Here is an 18863-nt window from a genome sequence, read left to right as displayed (position 1 = left end):
AGATGTGCCATGGGAGCTTGCTACAGCCCTTCCTACACTGGTTTGTACTTAGGTAAATTACTTAATTTTGGATCCTTCTAAAAAAACTGTTATTTGACTGGATTATATGGTGGGGATGCTATATTGATGATGTTTGCCTGTTCTGGTCTTGCTCAGAAGATGAACTTATTTTATTCCACCAATACCTTAACAGCATTAACCCTAACATCAAACTAACTACGTTGTACAGCAAGGATAACATTCATTTTCTGGACCTCGACATCAGTAAAAATGACAAAGGTTGTTTACACACAATCTTTAGGAAGCCTACAGATGGCAGACAGCTTTCACCCGAAAAGGCTAAAAGAGAACATTCCATCTGGCCAATTCCAAAGAATCTGCAGAATTTGCGATCAGGAAACAGACTACAGTGTCAAATCTGCTGAATTGGAGAATCGCTTCTTGAACTGGGGTTACAGCGCTCAGGTCCTGTAAGCTGCAGGTATAAGGGCCGGATGACTTGACAGACAGAACTTGTTGCAAAGGGGAGTGCCTCGTGATGCACCAGAGAGAGTGTACTACATTACAAAATATAGCACTGAAGCAGAAAACATTATAATAATCATAAAAAAATAATTGGGGAATCATCCAAAGTGATACACTACTATGCAAAGTCTTCCCAGAGCCACCAGTCATACGCTTTAAGAGATGTCCTAGTGACAAATTAGTCCACAGCTACCTTCCTGGTGACTCTCAAAAAACTGTGCTAGACCACAAACCCAGGTGCTCTTTTAAATGCAACCAGTGCAACCATTGCAGAAATATTGCACAGAAAAAGTATTTTGTTGACACAACTTCTAAAATGGAATATCAACTTAAGCATTTCATTAACTACAAAACCACTCATGTCATCTACAGATTGGAATGTCCACAGTGCAAGGTGTTCTACATTGGACAGACAAAGAGATGCCTTCAAGACCGCTTAGAGGAACACAAGTAGGCCATACGTGTAGGCAACGAAGACTACCCCATGGCAAGGCACTACAAGTCCTTACACCATGGCAACCCTGCCTCCCTACAAGCTATGGGTATTGATCATGTTTCGGCCTCAATTAGAAAAGGGGACCGTCTTAAACAGCTAAACCAAAGGGAACGTTTTTGGATTTAAAAACTACAGGCCACTAATTACCCTGGTTTAAATCAAGATATTGATTTCTCACCTTTCCTGTAGGGTCGTGAGAGGCCCCTTTGCTGTCATCTAGTGGACATATTGCTCTATTGCCCTCAGCTATGTTTAGACTGTGGTGGTACATATTTGCTGTGATCTAGTGTACTATAAAATTGATGGCTCTCCTATTGTTACCACTTTGCCCACTCATATTCAAGGTTAGAACTACTTTTATAGGGGTTGATGCTTCTAGCATTGATTTGCATTTTGATAACATATCTACAGTATTGAACTGTTTTATATGTATAGTATCGCTTACTAGGTGTTGTCCAATTAATCACGCCGTCTTCAAATCAGGGTTGATTGGAAAAAGCTGTTCAAAAGAGGACATTGACGAAGGCCATGCAGCCGAAATGCGTCTGAGTTTTTAATCTTTGTTTCCATTGAACATGCCATACAAATAAAGGTATTTTAATTAACTGTATGAAGAGTGCCTTGGTCTTCCTTTCTTTTTGACATTCGTAGATTTGTTGGCCAATTCCTCCACCCACCATGCACTCTTCAAATAGCCTAAATTCCATGTCAGTGACGGGCTGTTAAGTTAAAACCAGGACTCGAATTGACGGGGTATGAGAGGGTATGCCACCTTTTATTAAAGAAAATGCAAAAAGCACAGGCACATTGTTAGCTTAAGATTTTGCAAAAAATGTTATGAAGTGATCAATAACAGCGCTTTGGTCCGCAATGCTTTATGCTAGAAACAAGCTGTAAAATACACCGGAAAGACATGAATCCAATGCATATGGTGGATATCATTGTTTCATTTCTTTGACATTCAGAGGCTGAGCTACAATCTTCTATAGCCGAGGAGACAAAACATGGTTGCTTGGGAAGTAATCTAATTCTGTCACTATCAATTGATTAAGCTATTTACATTCTGTACAATAGAAGATGTTTAAACCCAGACAGCTTTAAGAAAACACTTGTTACCTCTGTTGGGTTAAGCCAAGGAAGAAGAGTCGCCAGCAGTTAAGGCTTCCATTTTTCTGTGTCGGTAGGCCTACTGTCTGGGGTGGAAAGGTAGGCCTAACTTTTGAAACTACCATGCTCAGATTCCTTATGACATTTCTGATTTCATTATTTGCAAACAGGGAGAGTTTCGTTGCAAATAAGACATACTGGTTTGGCATTGGAGGAATATGATAAGATGAACACAGGCCTATCTCTCTGTCCATTCTTAGCCTGTAATTTCAGTAATTTGTGTGGTATTAAAATGGCATATCTAAGGCTCTGGTCTGTCCAAGAAGTGGGGTAAGGATGCTCTTTGCTATCCACTTTATGTTTTCATTATTCTTTTGGGTATAGGGGAGGGTCACTTGTTTTTTTTCAAGCGTTCGGGGAGGGTTTAGGTAAAATAAACTTCGCTGAAAGGATGGCCATCCATTTTCATTTCAGAGAGGTCGGATTTTCTCTATCTAATTACAAATAACATTCACACCCTAATTGGAGTGCCAAGGATTATGTTTACTATATAACGTCTACCCCTGAGTCCAGGTTGAAAATATGAGTGTGATGGTCTGGTGGGTAGGCCCTATTATCTGTACACATTGTCCAACATAGACCATATAGAAATGCACACAGTACAGATAGGATGTGAAAGCAATATATCATTTATACAGATCATGATGTTCCCAAAAATGGAGTGCCCATTTCCACAAGCACTAAGATGTAAAGTACAAGTACTGTAGTTCTTCAGTACAATTGACAAGTTGTCTTGGTGCTGTAGGTGAGAAAGGTTGTCAATGCACTGTGCATTCAATTCACCTAGATTTCCTAAACATCTGATATTCCAGACACTTTGCTATCTTGAAGAAAATATCTCCTCTTGATGGGTCAAACCAGGCCACTAAGGAAATTAAAAAAAATAAAAACAAAATTGTATTAGTCTAACAACTTATTAACTTGTTTCATTCAGACTCCCTTCATGGTTGGTGATTCTCTCTAATAGAACAAACCATTGTAATGTTTCACTGCTTTGTTTTGCAAAAACAATATAGACTTTGGGTAGTTGCTTGGTAATGCAAAGTAATCAAATGGAAAACCTCTCACTTAGGCCTTTGGTTTTCTGAATGTGTTGATTCTTCCTCCATGTTTGACTCTGATGTTTGGGAATATGTCTGTTAAGGCAACGTACAAATCCTCAAAGTCCTGATTCACTGTTATGTCCTAGAGGTTATAGTGTACAGAGACACAGAGGCACACATTATCAGGTGAGTGGCTTTGCATCAATAGGTAGGTGGTGTGTTGTGAAAGGGTTATTCATCCAAGTGAAAATAACACAAGTGAAAATCCATGACCTACAGAAAAGTCCAGGCACTCCATAGCTGATTCTGGGTTTCCCTGGATTGCTTTCAGGACTCCGTAACACCCGGCAGTCTGTATAGGATTCCTCCCCATCTGACCAAAGGCAGGTCAATTAACATAGAATCACAAAAGATAACACTGGCAGATATTAATAGACATAGTATCACATTTTATAATTTTTTTGTCTTTCTACAACCTCGTTTTTGAGGCTGCTTCTTGGGTGTTTATCTTGAAAAATATAGTGATGAGCCATTCTATCCCACTTTTACCAATTTCTCCCTCACGCATATTCCCCACTGCTTTCCAAACTGCAGCCAATCTCTTTTCTGACTTACATTGAGTTTTTTTATTGTCTTGTTTACTTTGAGGCCCATGGTGAAGCGGATCGCACCTTCAGGGGGTATTCGATTGTTACTGTGGGAGATATAAAAAAAACAATAAGTGTTGGGGGTGTGAGGCAAGCAATATAAAACTGTTGCCTTTCAAAGGACATCTTTACATTTTGATATGATAGCAGTTATCTTGTAGAAAGTTTTGCAAACAAACTTCAATAGGTAGTCATCCGTCTAAATAAATAGCCATATGCCATACCATGCTGCCTATATAAGGACCATCTGTTTAATAACTTTTAATGTTAATTGAGAAAAGTGTATAAGCATAACAAGCAAATACAGGCAAAAACCTTTGTACCTTATATTGAGGTCCTCTAGAGTGTTGTTGTCTTTGAGAGCCTCTCCTAAAGCTACGGCTCCATCCTTACCCAGGCCGTTGTAAGACAGATCCAGTGTCCTGAGGAATATGTTGGCCTGGGACATTACAAGTGAATGGTATTATTACAAACCATTTCACAGTACTCCGGAACAGAATATCTGATTAAACTGAGCTCATTTAGAGTTTCATGAAATCATTTGAACAAGATCAGATACTGTAGATGTAATCTCGGCAACCCAGAACCAAAATCTAGTGCCAGAGCTTGTACGTCTGTCCACAAGAGGTTAATAGATGAAAAGCAAATTTTTCTCAAATTTCATACTGTATAAATGGGTTGAAATGATCTATTATAAAGGCTATTACGTCTTGTGTTAGTCTCTGGCACTCACAAAGTGAGGACTAGGCATATTACTGCAAAGCCGCCTGAAATCAACAGATACCTATCTATGTACTAGACCTAGATTTCATAACATGTACGCTATGTTATATGATTTACCCCAAGGCCTTTAGCCAAAGCCACCGCTCCTTTCCCACGTATACAGTTCCAGGCCAGACTCAATGATTTCAGCCCTGTGTTCTCAGCGATAGCATGTCCCAGGACCTGACCTGATGAGAGAAAAATAAGCTGTGTCTCAATAGTCTTAAGTGGCCTCCTCAATGGCCTCCTCAGTTTTATGTGTCCCCCTTGTCTCCTCTTCTTGTCACCTGGAAGCAATATGGTGGATCCCTACCACTACCAGGAATTTGCTTTCACCTGTCCACCTTTCTTTTCTGTCAGTGTATATGAAGGAAAGGAGAGAAGGAGAAGAATGCCACTTTAAACGGAGATGCACCCCAAGAGAGTGGATTATCCTCATTGAGGAGTAATGCATTTCTATCACAATGATCATATCTCCTTTCAACACGTATAATTCACTGTTATAGACAGTGATGGCTCTCTGTTTACCTTATTCTGCTCTGTGGAAAGGCAATAACAGTCAAGAAAAACGAATAAAATGTCAGTATATCTTAATTGACACTGTTAATCATCATGGGTCAATATTCAAGACTGGTGTTCCTATGACAACAATCACAATGTATGAGAAAATTATATATAATTGATTAAATCAGTGATGGGAAGAGTACTGTCTGATATGAGTGTTTGATTCAAAACTAATACACACTGATAATTTTAGAAGAGACAGTGAAGATGTTACGAACACACACTACCCCCTCCACCCACACTTGGAAGACACTTCCCAAGTGGAAAAAAACATTTTATGTATATTTCTCAAGAATTAGAATTATACTAAAATGGTATTTCAATTAGAATTCCTGTATTTTCTTTACATCAACAGTGTATTTCTAATGTATTTCAAGTATTCTTGTACAACTACACTTCCACTTATTAACCACATCAGCTATTGTAATTAGTCACGTAAAGGTTACCTTGATTGAAGCAGCTGTGGCCATAGCTACAAATTAGTGATGGGTCGTTCGCAAACGAGTCGGCTCTAAGAGGTGAACGTATCAGAAGAGCCAAATCTATTTATAAAAATATAAAAAAATGAAGATATGAATAATCAAAAGATTTAAATGAATAGAATCAACTAATTTAAAGAACGAAAAAAGAAATAAAATAATATAGGCCTAAATGCTCAAGCGCACACATTCGTTCTGACTGTCTGCTCAGACTAACAGCCTCACCTGTTGTTCCTGTCAATCAGACACGCAGTGTCAACCAATGAACCAAAGATGCGTGAGGGAGGGCCGAGCCAACTCACTCATAGTCACACACTTAGCAGCCGAGGAGAGAGAGGAAGGACAGCTGTGAAAACAACAGCTGGAAAATGAGTCGGAAGCACAGTAGCATTTGGATACATTTTAATAATGTAGACAATGTTAGAGCAGTGTAGAATTTGACAAAACAAAATCTCATATAAAGCCGGTTCTACTCACAATTTACACTGGCATTTGCGAACTGTGCACCCAACTGTGAAGCTACCTGTAGCGGAGCTTCGAGAAACTAGCGGGCCTGCTTGTGATAGTGGTGGAGCCAGCACCTCCACATATGGAGATGTATCCACTCAGTCAAGTAGGCTTACTCCGTGACCCATAGCAACGCAGTCGTCTATGGACCAGTTTACGCCAAAGTCTATGTCTGTAGCAAAACAAGGCCAAATTGATATTGCATTGGCTAAAATGATTGCCACCGATTTCCAACCATTTTCGATCGTGGAGGACAGAGGTTTTAGAAATTATAGCAATAGTCTAAATCCAATGTACACAATTCCAAGCAGGAAAACCCTTTCAAAATCACTTATTCCACAACTGTACGAGAGCACACAAGCTTCAGTGCGGGAAAGAGTCCAAAAAGCTACTGCAGTTTGCCTTACCACTGACTGCTGGACATCAAGTTCTTACACGTCAGTTACATGTCACTTCATTGAAGATTTTTCGATGTCTAGCTGTCTTCTGGACTGCTTTGAGTTCAGCAACAGACACCTCAGAAAACTTGGCAGAGGAATTGTTGAGTGTGGCCAGAGAATGGCAAGTAGATGGAAAAGTGGTCTGTTGCGTTAGCGACAATGCAGCTAACATAACCAAAGCCATGAAAATGTTTAAATGGACCCATCATCCATGTCTTGCCCACACAATCAACCTAATTGTAAGAGATGCTCTGAAGGTGATGAAGCCCACTGTGGACAAAGTGAAAGCAGCTGTGGAATACTTCCACAGGAGCACAGTAGGTGCTGAAAAACACCAGATGGGGATGCCTGAGCTGAGGCCTAAACAAGACTGCACTACATGGTGGAATTCAACATTTTATATTTTGAAGCGGTTTCTTGAGTCAAAGGATGCCATCATCTCTACCCTGACCATTGTCAATGCACCTGTTGATGCTCTGACCCAAGAGGAATGTGAGGTGGTGGAGGAGGTGTGCAGAGTCCTGGAACCCTTTGAGCAGGTCACTGTGGAGATCAGTGGAGAGAGTTACAGTAAGCACTTATTACTACATCATTATTTAATCCAGTATTATATATGTATATGAGCAGTAGATGAGAATGTCGTATCAGTAGACAAAACATAAACCTGAACTAATAAGTTACTGTTCTCTCTTTCCAGCTATGTGACAGCCTCAAAAATGATACTCCTGTGTAAGGGTCTGCAGAGAATCACAGCCAGCCGCCAGAGAGAAGCAAATGTAACCAAAGGACATGTGACAGAGTTGATGGACACCCTATGTTCATCAATAGACAGAAAGTTCCACAGAATGGAATATAATCACGTGCTATCAGAAACCGTTGCACTTGACCCCAGGTTTAAGACGTTAGCCTTCAGTGATGCCAGAGCGATTGATGAGGCTCTTCAAAGAATAACCTCAGCAGCAGGGAGGGACGGCCCCAGCAGTCTGACTCAGGCACCAGGGCAACAGGAAGAATAGGGATCAGATGGAGCAGACACACCAGCAGTAGTGCCACAAACGTCTGCTGTTTGGATGCTGTTTGACAAGAGAGCAAACGGGGTATGCAGCACGAAGGAATCCCTCAGCAGATGCCATAATGGAGGTCCGATCCTATTTGGAAGATGCCCTCCTCCAAAGATCTGCAGATCCTCTGAGCTGGTGGAAGAACAAGGCCTCTGTCTGCCCATGGTTTACTAAAGTCATGACAGGGAGACTGCATAGTGGCCACATCCATTCCCTCCGAGAGGGTCTTCTCGAAAACGGGACAAATAATTACAAAGAGAAGAAACCGCATAGGCCCCTCAAGTGAGCCAGCTTGCATTTCTGAATGAAAATCTCTCATAAAAGCAAAATATGGTCAGCATTGCTGTGTGCTGCTGGTTATAACATGGCACTAAAGAAGAGAGAAAAAGAGGGATCAGTTTAATGTTTTAAGTGGGATGCAGCAGTTTTGCATATTGTTATTTATTTGTCTTTGATATGGTGCAATATTCTATTATTATGTTGTTCAGATTGTATTCGTTTTGAATGGTTAGATTTATATGCACTTTGTTTATATACATTAAAAAAGTTATACTTTAAATGCACATGTGAAATAGCCTCCTTATTTTTTACATTTATTTCAATTTGTGGGATGCTGCAGTTTTGCAAATTGTTATTCATTTTTCTTTGATATGGTGCAATAATCTATTATGCTGTTCAGATCGTATTCGTTTTGAATGGCTAGATTTATATGCACTTTGTTTATATACATTAAAAAGTTATACTTTAAATGCAAATGTTTAATAGCGTTCTTTTTCATAACTAACAAATGCATTTTTAAATACATTGTTGTTAAGGCAGAGTATGATTTCATTTAATAATATAATTAGAATTGTTTTAACACCAATCATTTTTTAAACTGTTCAACTTGAAAAAACACGAAACATATTTTTTTAAGGAACCGTTTGGGAGCCAAAAGAGCTGGCTCTTTTTGGTGCACTGAGCCAAACGAGCCACATGGTTAGCAGGTGTTAATGCAAGTGTAGCGAAATGCTTGTGCTTCTAGTTCCGACCATGCAGTAATATCTAACAAGTAATCTACCAATTCCACAACAACTACCTTGTACACACAAGTGTAAAGGAATGAATACGAATATGTACATAAAAATATATAAATGAGTGGTGGCCGAACGGCATAGGCAAGATGTAATAGATGGTATGGAGTACAGTATATACATATGAGATGAGTATTGTAGGGTATGAAAACATATAAAGCAGCATTGTTTAAGGTGGCTAGTGATACATTACATCAGGATGGCATGATGCAGTAGATGGTATAGAGTAGAGTATATACATATGAGATGAGTAATGTAGGTTATGAAAACATTATATAAAGTGGCATTGTTTAAAGTGGCTAGTGATACATCTAATTACATCAAGATGGCAAGATGCAGTAGATGGTATGGCGTACAGTATATACATATGAGATGAATAATGTAGGTTATGTAAACATGATCTAATATTAACAATATTACTTTAGTGCCTTGTTACATACAAGATGTATGTTTTGGAATATTTTTATTCTGTATATTTGTATTCCTCTTTTCCACTCTGTCATTGAAGTTATTCTTGTGGAGTCACTACAATGTTGTTGATGCATCCTCAGTTTTCTCCCATCACAGCCATTGAACTCTGTAACTGTTTTACAATCACCAATGGCCTCATGGTAACATCCCTGAGCAGTTTCATTCCCGTGCTGCAGCTCAATTCAGAAGGTCCTACGGTCTTTGATGTGTCTGGGTCGTTTAATACATAATCCACAGCATAATTATTAACTTGACCTTATTAAAGAGATATTCAATGTCTGATTTGATATTGTTACCGATCTACCAATCACTGCCCTTTTTAGGATGCTTTCAAAAGGCTCCTGGTCTTTGTAGTTGAACATGTGCTTGAAATTCAATACTTGACTGAGTGACCTTACAGATGTTGTATGTATGGGGAACAGAGGAAGGGTTAGTCATGAAGAAATCATGTCAATCCCTATTATTTCACACAGAGTCCATGTAACGTATTCTGTGATTTGTTAAGCCAAATTTTACCCCTGCAGTAATTTAGGCTTGCCTAAACAAAGGAGCTGAATACTTATGCAATGACTATATTTTAGTTATCAAATTTGTATTAATCTTATTTTTTATTATTTTACTTCCACTTTGACATTGCAGAGTATATTGAGTTCGTTGTTGACAAAAAAATGACAGTTAAATCAATTTTAACGCCACTTTGTAACGCAGTAAAATGTGAAGGAATACTTAGTGTACTTGATCACTCATAGAGTTTCATTAAAAAAATCAATGCTTCAACTTAAAAACAGTGTGTATTTTCAAAGTGTATTTTCAATTAATATAATAAATTACAATTAAAGCGTTTGAAATTTAAGTACAGTTTTAATGAGTGTGTTTAAGTTTATTGTACATTTATAGTATACTAAAAGACTGGAAAAAAACAATGAATATAAAGTACACTTTTAATAAGTGTATGGAAGTGTAATGATATTATAATTGTAGAATACTTCAGATATACTAGAAAAATACTTCTCGTATTTGAAGTATATTATTTGAATTTTTTGTATTGTATATATTAAAATATATTTAATTTCTCAGACCTTGTCTTTTAGTCCCACGGTCTGGTTTGTCATTTACTCTGTGTCAGGTAAAGGTTTTTGTTACAAATCTCATCCATGATCACATCCTAATTGAGTGGGCTCATAATGAAGGAGATTTATTGACCTTTGAATGCCACAATCTGCTACAAAATATGTGGTCTGTGTCTAGCCGCTCTGCATCAGTATGTCACCACCAGTGTGTGTCCGTGTGTATGTGTATCTGTGTGTTTCATAAACTCACTGGCTGCAGTCTTTTCAGTTGTCTGGAACAGATTTCAGTTGTCTGGAAATGTTTTCTACGCCCCACTGGATTGCGATAAACTGATACATTTGAGCGATTGATTAGGGCATTTAGAGCTTGAAATTGAAGTGATTCACTTTTGTTGGGAGTAATAGTGGATTACATGAATTTGTTTATCTAATATGCAAGTGCTGTGAACTATACCAGAGGTGACTGTAGAGTGGAGGCTGTTATCCAGTATTCTTTAGAAAAATAACTGTAATTTCTCTGAGACCTTCAATGAAATTAACTTCTTGAATGGAAAAAAAATCCTCATCCAAGAATAGGAAGACGTCATGTTGTTTAGAGCCTATATTGGAATGTACTGTATGTTGAAGCTTAAGTCCAGGGTTTGGGTTAGATAGACACACTACTACAACCCTACTGTACCTGCTGTGTCTCCCCATCATGTTGTGGCTAAGGTCACACACACACACACACACACACACACACACACACACACACACACACACACACACACACACACACACACACACACACACACACACACACACACACACACACACACACACACACACAAAATGTGTCCAAACCCTACCTGCTGCGTCTCCTATGGTGTTGTGACTAAGGTCTAGGGTCTCCAGCTTGGTGTTGGAGGTCAGGGTCTGGGCCAGGTGTTGTGCGGCCCGGTCAGCCAGCTCGTTCCCGGACATGCTGAGTGAGATCAGTGTGGTGTTCTCCAGCAGCATACTGGACAGGGTCTGGGCACCACACTCCCCCAGCCTGTTCTCCCCCAGGTCCACCTCTGAGAAGGAGACACACAGGTTACAGAGAGGTCTGTCATACAGGGTTAGAGTAGAGCAGAAGGTTGAGCTGTTAGTTGTTGTTTGTGAGTATCTGTCCTATCCTCTTATATGGTATAGGTTGTCATTAATGTATTCATCCTATTGTAATGTTGTCTGCCTGCCACATTATAGATTATTCAATTGATTTGTATTTGTTGAAACCAATTTGTCCTCTCATCAAAGCTACAATGTATAAAATCTAATGTAATCTAATGAGTCATCTGCCAGCTTTGTTCAGGTGAGATACAATCTTAAAGCATCACATTCCACTTTCATTGGCAGCAGTTAACCTATTATTCTAATAGCAGTGTCATTAAGGCGTTGTGAATGACATTTATTAGTTCTGAATTAGGACCATTGGAATTGTGGTTGTGGATTTAATGACACACTCAGCGGTGAAACAATTTCTCCCTTGGATCTTGAACTGTGTACGGAGCTTGCTGCTAGCTAGACACTGACTGAATATTAAATAGGTCCCTAGGTGTCGAGGCACGACAAGGATGGCAGTGAGTGAGGTCGGTGCGTGGATGGGTGTGGGTGGCACCGCCGCCTTCCTGAGTCCCCTGGGCCCCGGATTGGAGGTTGGAGGAGTGCCCACCTGTGATGTAACAGTTCTCCTTTAACATCTCGGCCATGGCAGCCCCGCCAGTCCCTTCCATGCAATTATCCCTGAGGTTCAGCTTCAGGAGGGAAGTGTTGGTTACCAAGGAAACCGCCAGTGCTTTGGTGCCCTACAGAACACATTTCACACAAAGACTATTTAGTTTGTTTCTCGCTCTCTTTTCTCTTTTTCTCTCTCTTTCGTCTCCTGTTGTTTCCCCCCCCTCTTTTAAAAAAATGAAAATAGGAGGATGTGCTCTCGAGAGCAGGTGTGTGCCTGTATGTGTGGGTTTTTGTCTCTTTTACCAGGTACCTATTATGAAAACACCCCACACATCTAATGGGTGCCAGAATGACCTTGTTCTTTATTGAAGAACCTCTCATATCCGCTAGGCTTTGGTTGCTCAGTTTAATAACAAAAGAGATGCTCCATGGTTTAGACTAATGAAGCAGACAGAGGTCACACGGAGAGAGGCGTGGGTTCAGGGAATGAGACAGTCTAAGAAATGATCGTTTTGCCTGGCTAAAGAGAGAGTACATGGCTGTGCAGATGATATGAAAGATGCCTTTTACCTTAGCTTCAGGCTCCAGTCAGCCAGCCGTATCAGTACATTTGGTGTTAAACAGTATCCAGAACTATCTACTTAGCAATTAGATAACAAGCTGGCTGGCTACTGTGTTTTTTCAGAGCTGTTTTAAGTGCACAGCTGCAAGGTAACGTTTCACTTGAATCTTCTGTTGTAAAGGCTTCATAATTCTGTCAGGATAATGACAAAGCAGAGTTCATAACCGAAGTCCTGACAATTGACTTCAGTTACAGTATAACACAGAACATTACATAGCTAAACTAGTTGGCTAGTTTTAATCTAGATAATTAGCTAAACCTAATACCGTTTTTCTCATCGCTATGTAGCAAAAAGTAAATTGTTAAAACCTGTTTTGTTACAAATGCTGGAACGTGTTATGCCATACATACTGTATATTCATAGTGTTATGTAGCCTTAATGATACAGAGTTAAGTAAAGAGTAACTGAATCGACTCCCCTCATCCCGCATTACTGATCTGATCTGATTGGACTGGTGAAAGCAACATGCTGGAAACCCTCCTTTCACCCTTAAACATTCTGTAAAATCAGTAACCACTGAAAATGAACATAACCAGTAAGGAAGGAGAAGGAAGGGAACATGTTTACATTATTCAAACAGGGCACTGGTCAATTAATTATGTAAAATCCTTGCTTCCTCCATCCATGTTTGCTCAATTCCTTGCTTCGCTCTCAAAGCTTATTGGAGGAGGAGACCATGAGGGAGCATGAGGGAGAGACCGTGGAAGGGAACATTTTTGCATTATTAAACAGGGCACTGGTCTGGTCAGTCTTACCTGAGGCCCTAGGCCATGGTGCATCATGGTCAGCTCAGTGTTGCCCATGTGTTTCAGGAAATAGGATACAGGGACTACGTTGAACATTCTACACGCCTCCCTGTATTGAGTCTGGCCCGTCGGGTCATACGCCTCCCTCACATCTGCAAGAGAACCAAGCAGACACAATACATATACTTTAGCTGGGCTTGAATGAACTTGCCTGACACAATGTCTCAAGTTTTAAGTAGAATAAAAACACACTAGAAGTAGAAGAAGGTAAGTAAGCTACAGGGTCAGTTCCATGGTCAGTGCCAATACCATATTTATAACATGAAGGGATACTGGAGTGGTAGAGGTAGATATGTTTAGGGGTAAGGTGGCTAGGCATCAGGACATATGATAAACAGAGTAGCAGCAGCGTATATGATGTTTCTATGTGAGTGTGTGTGTATGTGTGTAGATTCAGTAGGAATGTGTGTGCGTGTTATGTGTGTGAGCAAATGAAGTGTGTGTGTATTGGAGTGTCAGTGTGAACGAGTGAGTGTGTAGAGTGAGTATGTGAGTGTGCATAGAGTCAGTGCAAAATACAAAATTAAATAGAAGGGTCAGTGCAGACAGTCCATGTAGCCATTTTGTTTGCTATTTAGCAGTCTTATGGCTTGGGGATAGAAGCTGTTCAGGTGCCTGTTGGTGTCAGACTTGTTGCTCTGGTACCGCTTGCTGTGCGGAAGCCGTGACAACAGTCCATGGCTTGGGTGGCTGGAGTCTTCAACAAATTCCCGGGCCTTCCTTTCACACTGACTCATATGGTCATAGATGGCAGGGAGCTCGACCACAGTGATGTAATGGGCTGTCCACACCACCATCTGTAGTGCCATGCAATCAAGGGGGGTGCAGTTGCCATACCAAGCATTGATGCAGCCAGTCAAGATCCTGTATACATTTTTGAGGATTTGAGGGCCCATGCCAAATCTTTTCAACCTCCTGAGCACTGTTTGCGTGAGTGTGGACCATTTTAAGTCCTTAGTGATTTGGACACCGAGGAACTTGAAGCTCTCGACCCGCTCCACTGCAGCCCCCCCCTCCCCCCCTGTGTCAACCCCCCTAGGCTGTGTCATCGTCGCCGGTGATTGTGTCATCAGCAAACTTGATGATGATGTTGGAGTCATGCGTGGCCGTGCAGGCATTGGTGAACAGGGAGTACAGGAAGAGACTAAGCAAATACCACTGCGGGGCCCCCGTGTTGAGGGTCAGTATGGCAGAAGTGATGTTGCCTGGTGTCGGTCCATCAGGTAGTCCAGGATCCAGTTGCAGAGGGAGGTGGTCAGTCCCAGGGTCCCAAGCCTGGTGACGAGTTTGGAGGGGACTATGCTCTAGTCAATTAACAGCATTCTCACATAGGTATTCCTCTTATCTAGGTGGGCTAGGGCAGTGTGGAGTGCAATTGAGATTGCCTCGTCTATGGATCTGTTGGCGTGGTATGCAAATTGGAGTGGGTCTAGGGTATCTAAGATGATGAAGTTGATGTGTGCCATAACCAACCTTTCAAAGCACTTCATGATTCCAGATGTGAGTGCTACAGGGTGGTAGTCATTGTAGCAGGTAGCCTTAGAGTTCTTGGGAACAGGAATTATGGTGGTCAGCTTGAGACGTGGGGATCACAGACTGGGACAAGGAGAGGTTGAAAATGACCGTGAATATGCCTACCAGCTGTTCTGCGCATGGTCTGTGAACGTTCCCTGTGATACCGTCCGGACCCACCGCCTTACGAGCGTTGACCTGATTAAGAACCTTACTCATGGCGGGCTCAGAGTGCGAGATCACCCAGTCCCCTGGGTCAGCGGGGGTCCACATGCACGGCTCTGTGTTGTATTTGTCGAAGTGTGCATGAAATGCATTTAGTTCGTCTGGTAGAGAGGCATCGTTGGGCAGATCAAGGCTGGGTCTTCCTTTGTAATCCGTAATGGACTGTAGCCCCTGCAACATGCAGTGGGCATTTGAGCCTGTGTAATAGGATTCTACCTTGTTCCTATATTGCCGTTTTGCTTGTTTGATGGCTCTGCGAAGGTTGCAGCGGGACATCTTGTACTTGTTCGTATCCTCAGCCATAGCCTCGGGGTTTGCTGCAATAGCCCTGTGTGCGGTAGCCCTGTCCTTTAGTTTAGCACCAACCTCGGTGTTAATCCAGGGCTTTTGATTGGGGAAGCGGCGAACCTTCACTGTGGGGACAACGTTGGCAATGCATTTCCTAATGAAGCTGGTGACGGCGGTGGTTAGCTAGTTGATGCTATTGGCGGAGTCCTGGAACATATTCCAATCAGCGCTAGCAAAGCAGTCTTGTAGCGTAGCATCCGATTCAGAGGGCCATTTCTCAATGGAGTGCATCACGGGTGCTTCCTGTTTGAACTTCTGCTTGTAAACAGGAAGCAGGAGTATAGAGTCATGATCTGCTTTGCCGAAGGGGTGATGAGGGAGGGCCTTGTACGCTTGTTTGTGGGTAGAGTAACAGTGGTCTAGGACTTTATCACCCCTAGTGGTGAAGGAGATGTGTTGATGGAAGTTGGGCATTGTGTCTTAATGACGCAGAATTCAATTCACCGGCAACAAGGAAAGCAGCCTCCAGGGGCAAGGTTTTCTGCTTGTTTATAGCCTCGTACAGTTCATTAAGTACTAGCTTGTTGTTTTTCTTGTCCTGAGGTGGAATATTTACAGCAGTCACGATAACAGCTGAAAACTCTCTCAGTAGGTAGAAGGATATTCCAAGACGGGTTAACAATGGGTCAAGATTTAGAGATGCTAGAGTCAGCACAACATTTGCTGTTGATGAAGCGGCATACCCCTCCCCCTCTCGATTTCCCTGAATCCAATATCCTCTGCTCGATGAATGGAGAATCCATCAAACTGGATTTCCTTGGGGGTATCTTGTCTGAAAGCCATGCTTCAGAATGGCAGAGTCCCGTTGAAAGCAAATCTGCGATCGGAGGTCATCCATGTTATTATCAAGAAACTGGAAATTGGCAATAGAATGGAGGGAAGAGGTGGGCGGTTTTCCCTTCACCTTAATCTCCCCAGGGTTCTCCCTCTCCTGTCTGTTTTTTGCTGACGTTTACTCTTGAATTACACAAAGAGCCCAGGGCAGATGAGTCGAAGTGGACGTTGAAGCCAGAATTGAGGTTAGTAACGTGATGTTCAAAAGTTATTTTCGAGCATAATAAATGATAACGGATGCATTCCGTGCAAAATAAATAAAGATAAACGCCAAAATAGTTGGGTCAGAGCTCACAAGATGGCAGCCATACAGTACGGCGCCATCTTGAAAATGGAACCAATAGAATAGTCCCAACACAGCAAACTCCGTCCACTGAGCACTTCAGACAAACTAAAGCAAACGCTCAAAGTATTTGAAAGATTTCAAATAGTATTTGAACCCAGATCTAAACCAGCCATACGTTTCTCCAACAGAGCCGCTCACTATCAAAACATTGAGTTAAAGGACTTGGCATCTCTACATATCCCTCTGAGACATTCTAAGCTGTCAATGTGACTTTGGTCGTTAAAGTCCCTTGCGGTTGATTTCACCACGTCTGGGGACTGGGTAGTGGGTTCTAGCTCATTCATGCACCAGATGGCCTTCACTTATGGTGAAAGAGGCCTTACTACAAAGCCTAGATGAAGTCATTAAGATGCAGAACAGGAATATATGTTTGCGCAGGAGTGTGTGTAGGTGTTTGTTTCTGCCATCCCTTCAACTGATCAGTAGGAAAAGCGAAGAGGGGGAGGGGAAGTGAGAGATGGAAAGAGAGAGAGAGATTTATTGGGACAGTTGCTCATGTTCAAAGCATGATCTAAACATGATGAAATGATCACAGTGGGGCTTCAGAAATAAGATGAGGTTTATTTTCTATGAAAGAGTGAGAGAGAATATGAAATTGTAAACGATGTCTTCCCAGAAAGAGAGAGCTAGAGAGAGATACAAACAGAAAGAGCATGTGAAAGTGTGATGATCTAACAGAGATGAAACGGTTAATGTCAAACACATGACTCATCAGTTAGCCGTTTCTCTTCCCCCGAGACGAGACAGTGGCAAACCACACGCACACTCTGCCCCTTAGCTCTCGTACACCCTTTATCAGAACTTGTGATTCACCCACCTTTCTCTCGTTCTCTCTTTTATTAAGAACACGCAGCGCTACGATGTGCTACCTACCTCCCAGCTCCAAGTCTGTGTCATAGTCCTCATCTGAAGCTGTGATGACACATTCCTTCCCCCTCTCCTGTGTGTCTCCATCGCCACCTCCACTGCCCTCTTCTTCCTCCTTCTCCCCCTCATCCTCCTTTCTCTCACCCCTGACTGACACCTCCCCCTCAGGGCTAGAGTGGCGGCCGGACCCTGACCGGGTCACTGTCTGCAGCAGGGAATGGGAGAGAGTGAGGCTGAGGCTCAAAGAATTGACACTCTGATCATACTGTAGCAGCTGGTTTTAGAATAATAGTGGAGACATCCCCGTATTAGAGATGTACTGTAAGTACAGGGCTGCATAACTCAAACTCTTGAGAGCTGTAGTACGCTGGTATTTATTCATGCCTTTTAATCAGAGGCTAATCAAGAAAACCAGTAGGACTGTGTCCCTCAAAGTGGATATTGACAAAAGTAAAAGAAAGTGACAAAAAAAAAAACATTTTCCAGTGACACACTACCAAATCTATATCCTCCAACGATTATCTTTCAAGTCAGATCCACCTGCCCATTTACCTGTCTGTCAACACTTCCCCTACTGAAAGCTTTCCTGGGTCTGCTGGGTGGTCGGCTCCCAATCCCACCCAGCTGCGCTCTCTCGCTCTCCGTCTCCGCGTCATCATCCTCCAGCACAGACGGTAGCAGGGACTCTTTGGCCAACTTCTTCCCAACAACCATGGTTCCAACACAATGGACTTGACTTGTCTTCCACCCAATATATTTTGTTGCTTGTAAGCTTTCGCAAGTAGTTTTGCTAGTTTGAATGTGCCGATGTAAATATAAGATGTGTTAGAAATCAGTGCAGTAAACTTTTTGGCTGCTGCCCCAACATATCTTGCTCAGTAGGAGGGTCAACCTAGTAAAAACTATTGACTGGCAAGCTATTCAGCTAATTAGGAAGTTGTGGGCTTTTCACTCTGGCTCACACCCACCAATCCACAGGAGGCTGAGGACATAGGGGCTGATTTAATGTTTGACTAATTTACTTTGTTGTTGGGTTACCATGGTGCTGGATTGTATCTCTAGCTGAGTGCCACTGCCAACACTTTGCATATCGGTACCCGTATTGTACCAGAGTCCCTAGCCTGTTGTGAAGGCTTTGAGAATGACAACAAGAGCAGGAAGCACACAGAGCTGGCTAGATTGCAGTAATTATAAATCAGTTCAATACAGAAAAGGCACAGGACATGGATTGTACACAATAGATCTCCTATACATACAAAGATTAAGTAACTGCCTGAGCGCAGGCAACGCTCAACAACA

General features: G+C 41.8%; 1 protein-coding gene across 2 annotated transcripts; it reads right to left on the bottom strand.

Annotated features, from left to right (window-relative positions):
- Positions 1–1766: 1766 nt before the first annotated feature.
- Positions 1767–18450, bottom strand: lrrc74b (leucine rich repeat containing 74B). 2 transcript variants are annotated; one of them, XM_014171239.2, is made up of 11 exons: positions 18117–18450; positions 17571–17769; positions 13382–13524; positions 11999–12131; positions 11154–11360; positions 4719–4828; positions 4202–4317; positions 3847–3925; positions 3509–3604; positions 3257–3373; positions 1767–3053 (listed from the first exon to the last, which is right to left on the bottom strand). In XM_014171239.2, exons 1-10 carry the CDS (start codon positions 18276–18278, stop codon positions 3257–3259), a joined length of 1362 nt encoding a protein of 453 aa, XP_014026714.1. In that variant the 5' UTR covers positions 18279–18450; the 3' UTR covers positions 1767–3053. The 2 variants fall into 2 exon arrangements, with proteins under 2 accessions (XP_014026714.1, XP_014026715.1); XM_014171240.2 differs by having other exon boundaries at positions 1767–3373.
- Positions 18451–18863: the final 413 nt, after the last annotated feature.

This window comes from Salmo salar, chromosome ssa24, assembly GCF_905237065.1.
Source record: "Salmo salar chromosome ssa24, Ssal_v3.1, whole genome shotgun sequence".
Classification (NCBI taxonomy): Eukaryota; Metazoa; Chordata; class Actinopteri; order Salmoniformes; family Salmonidae; genus Salmo; species Salmo salar.
Note: the sequence above shows the minus strand (reverse complement) of the source record. Positions and strands in the feature narration are given on the sequence as shown.

Bases quoted from the DNA above. Each gene is read 5' to 3' on its own strand.
- lrrc74b (XM_014171240.2), bottom strand. From the start codon at position 18,278: ATGGTTGTTGGGAAGAAGTTGGCCAAAGAGTCCCTGCTACCGTCTGTG. The intron at 13,525-17,570 runs GTAGGTAGCACA...GTTCTCTTGCAG, and splicing joins CACAGACTTGGAGCTGGGAG to ATGTGAGGGAGGCGTATGAC. The intron at 12,132-13,381 runs GTAAGACTGACC...TGTGTTCTGTAG, and splicing joins ACCATGGCCTAGGGCCTCAG to GGCACCAAAGCACTGGCGGT.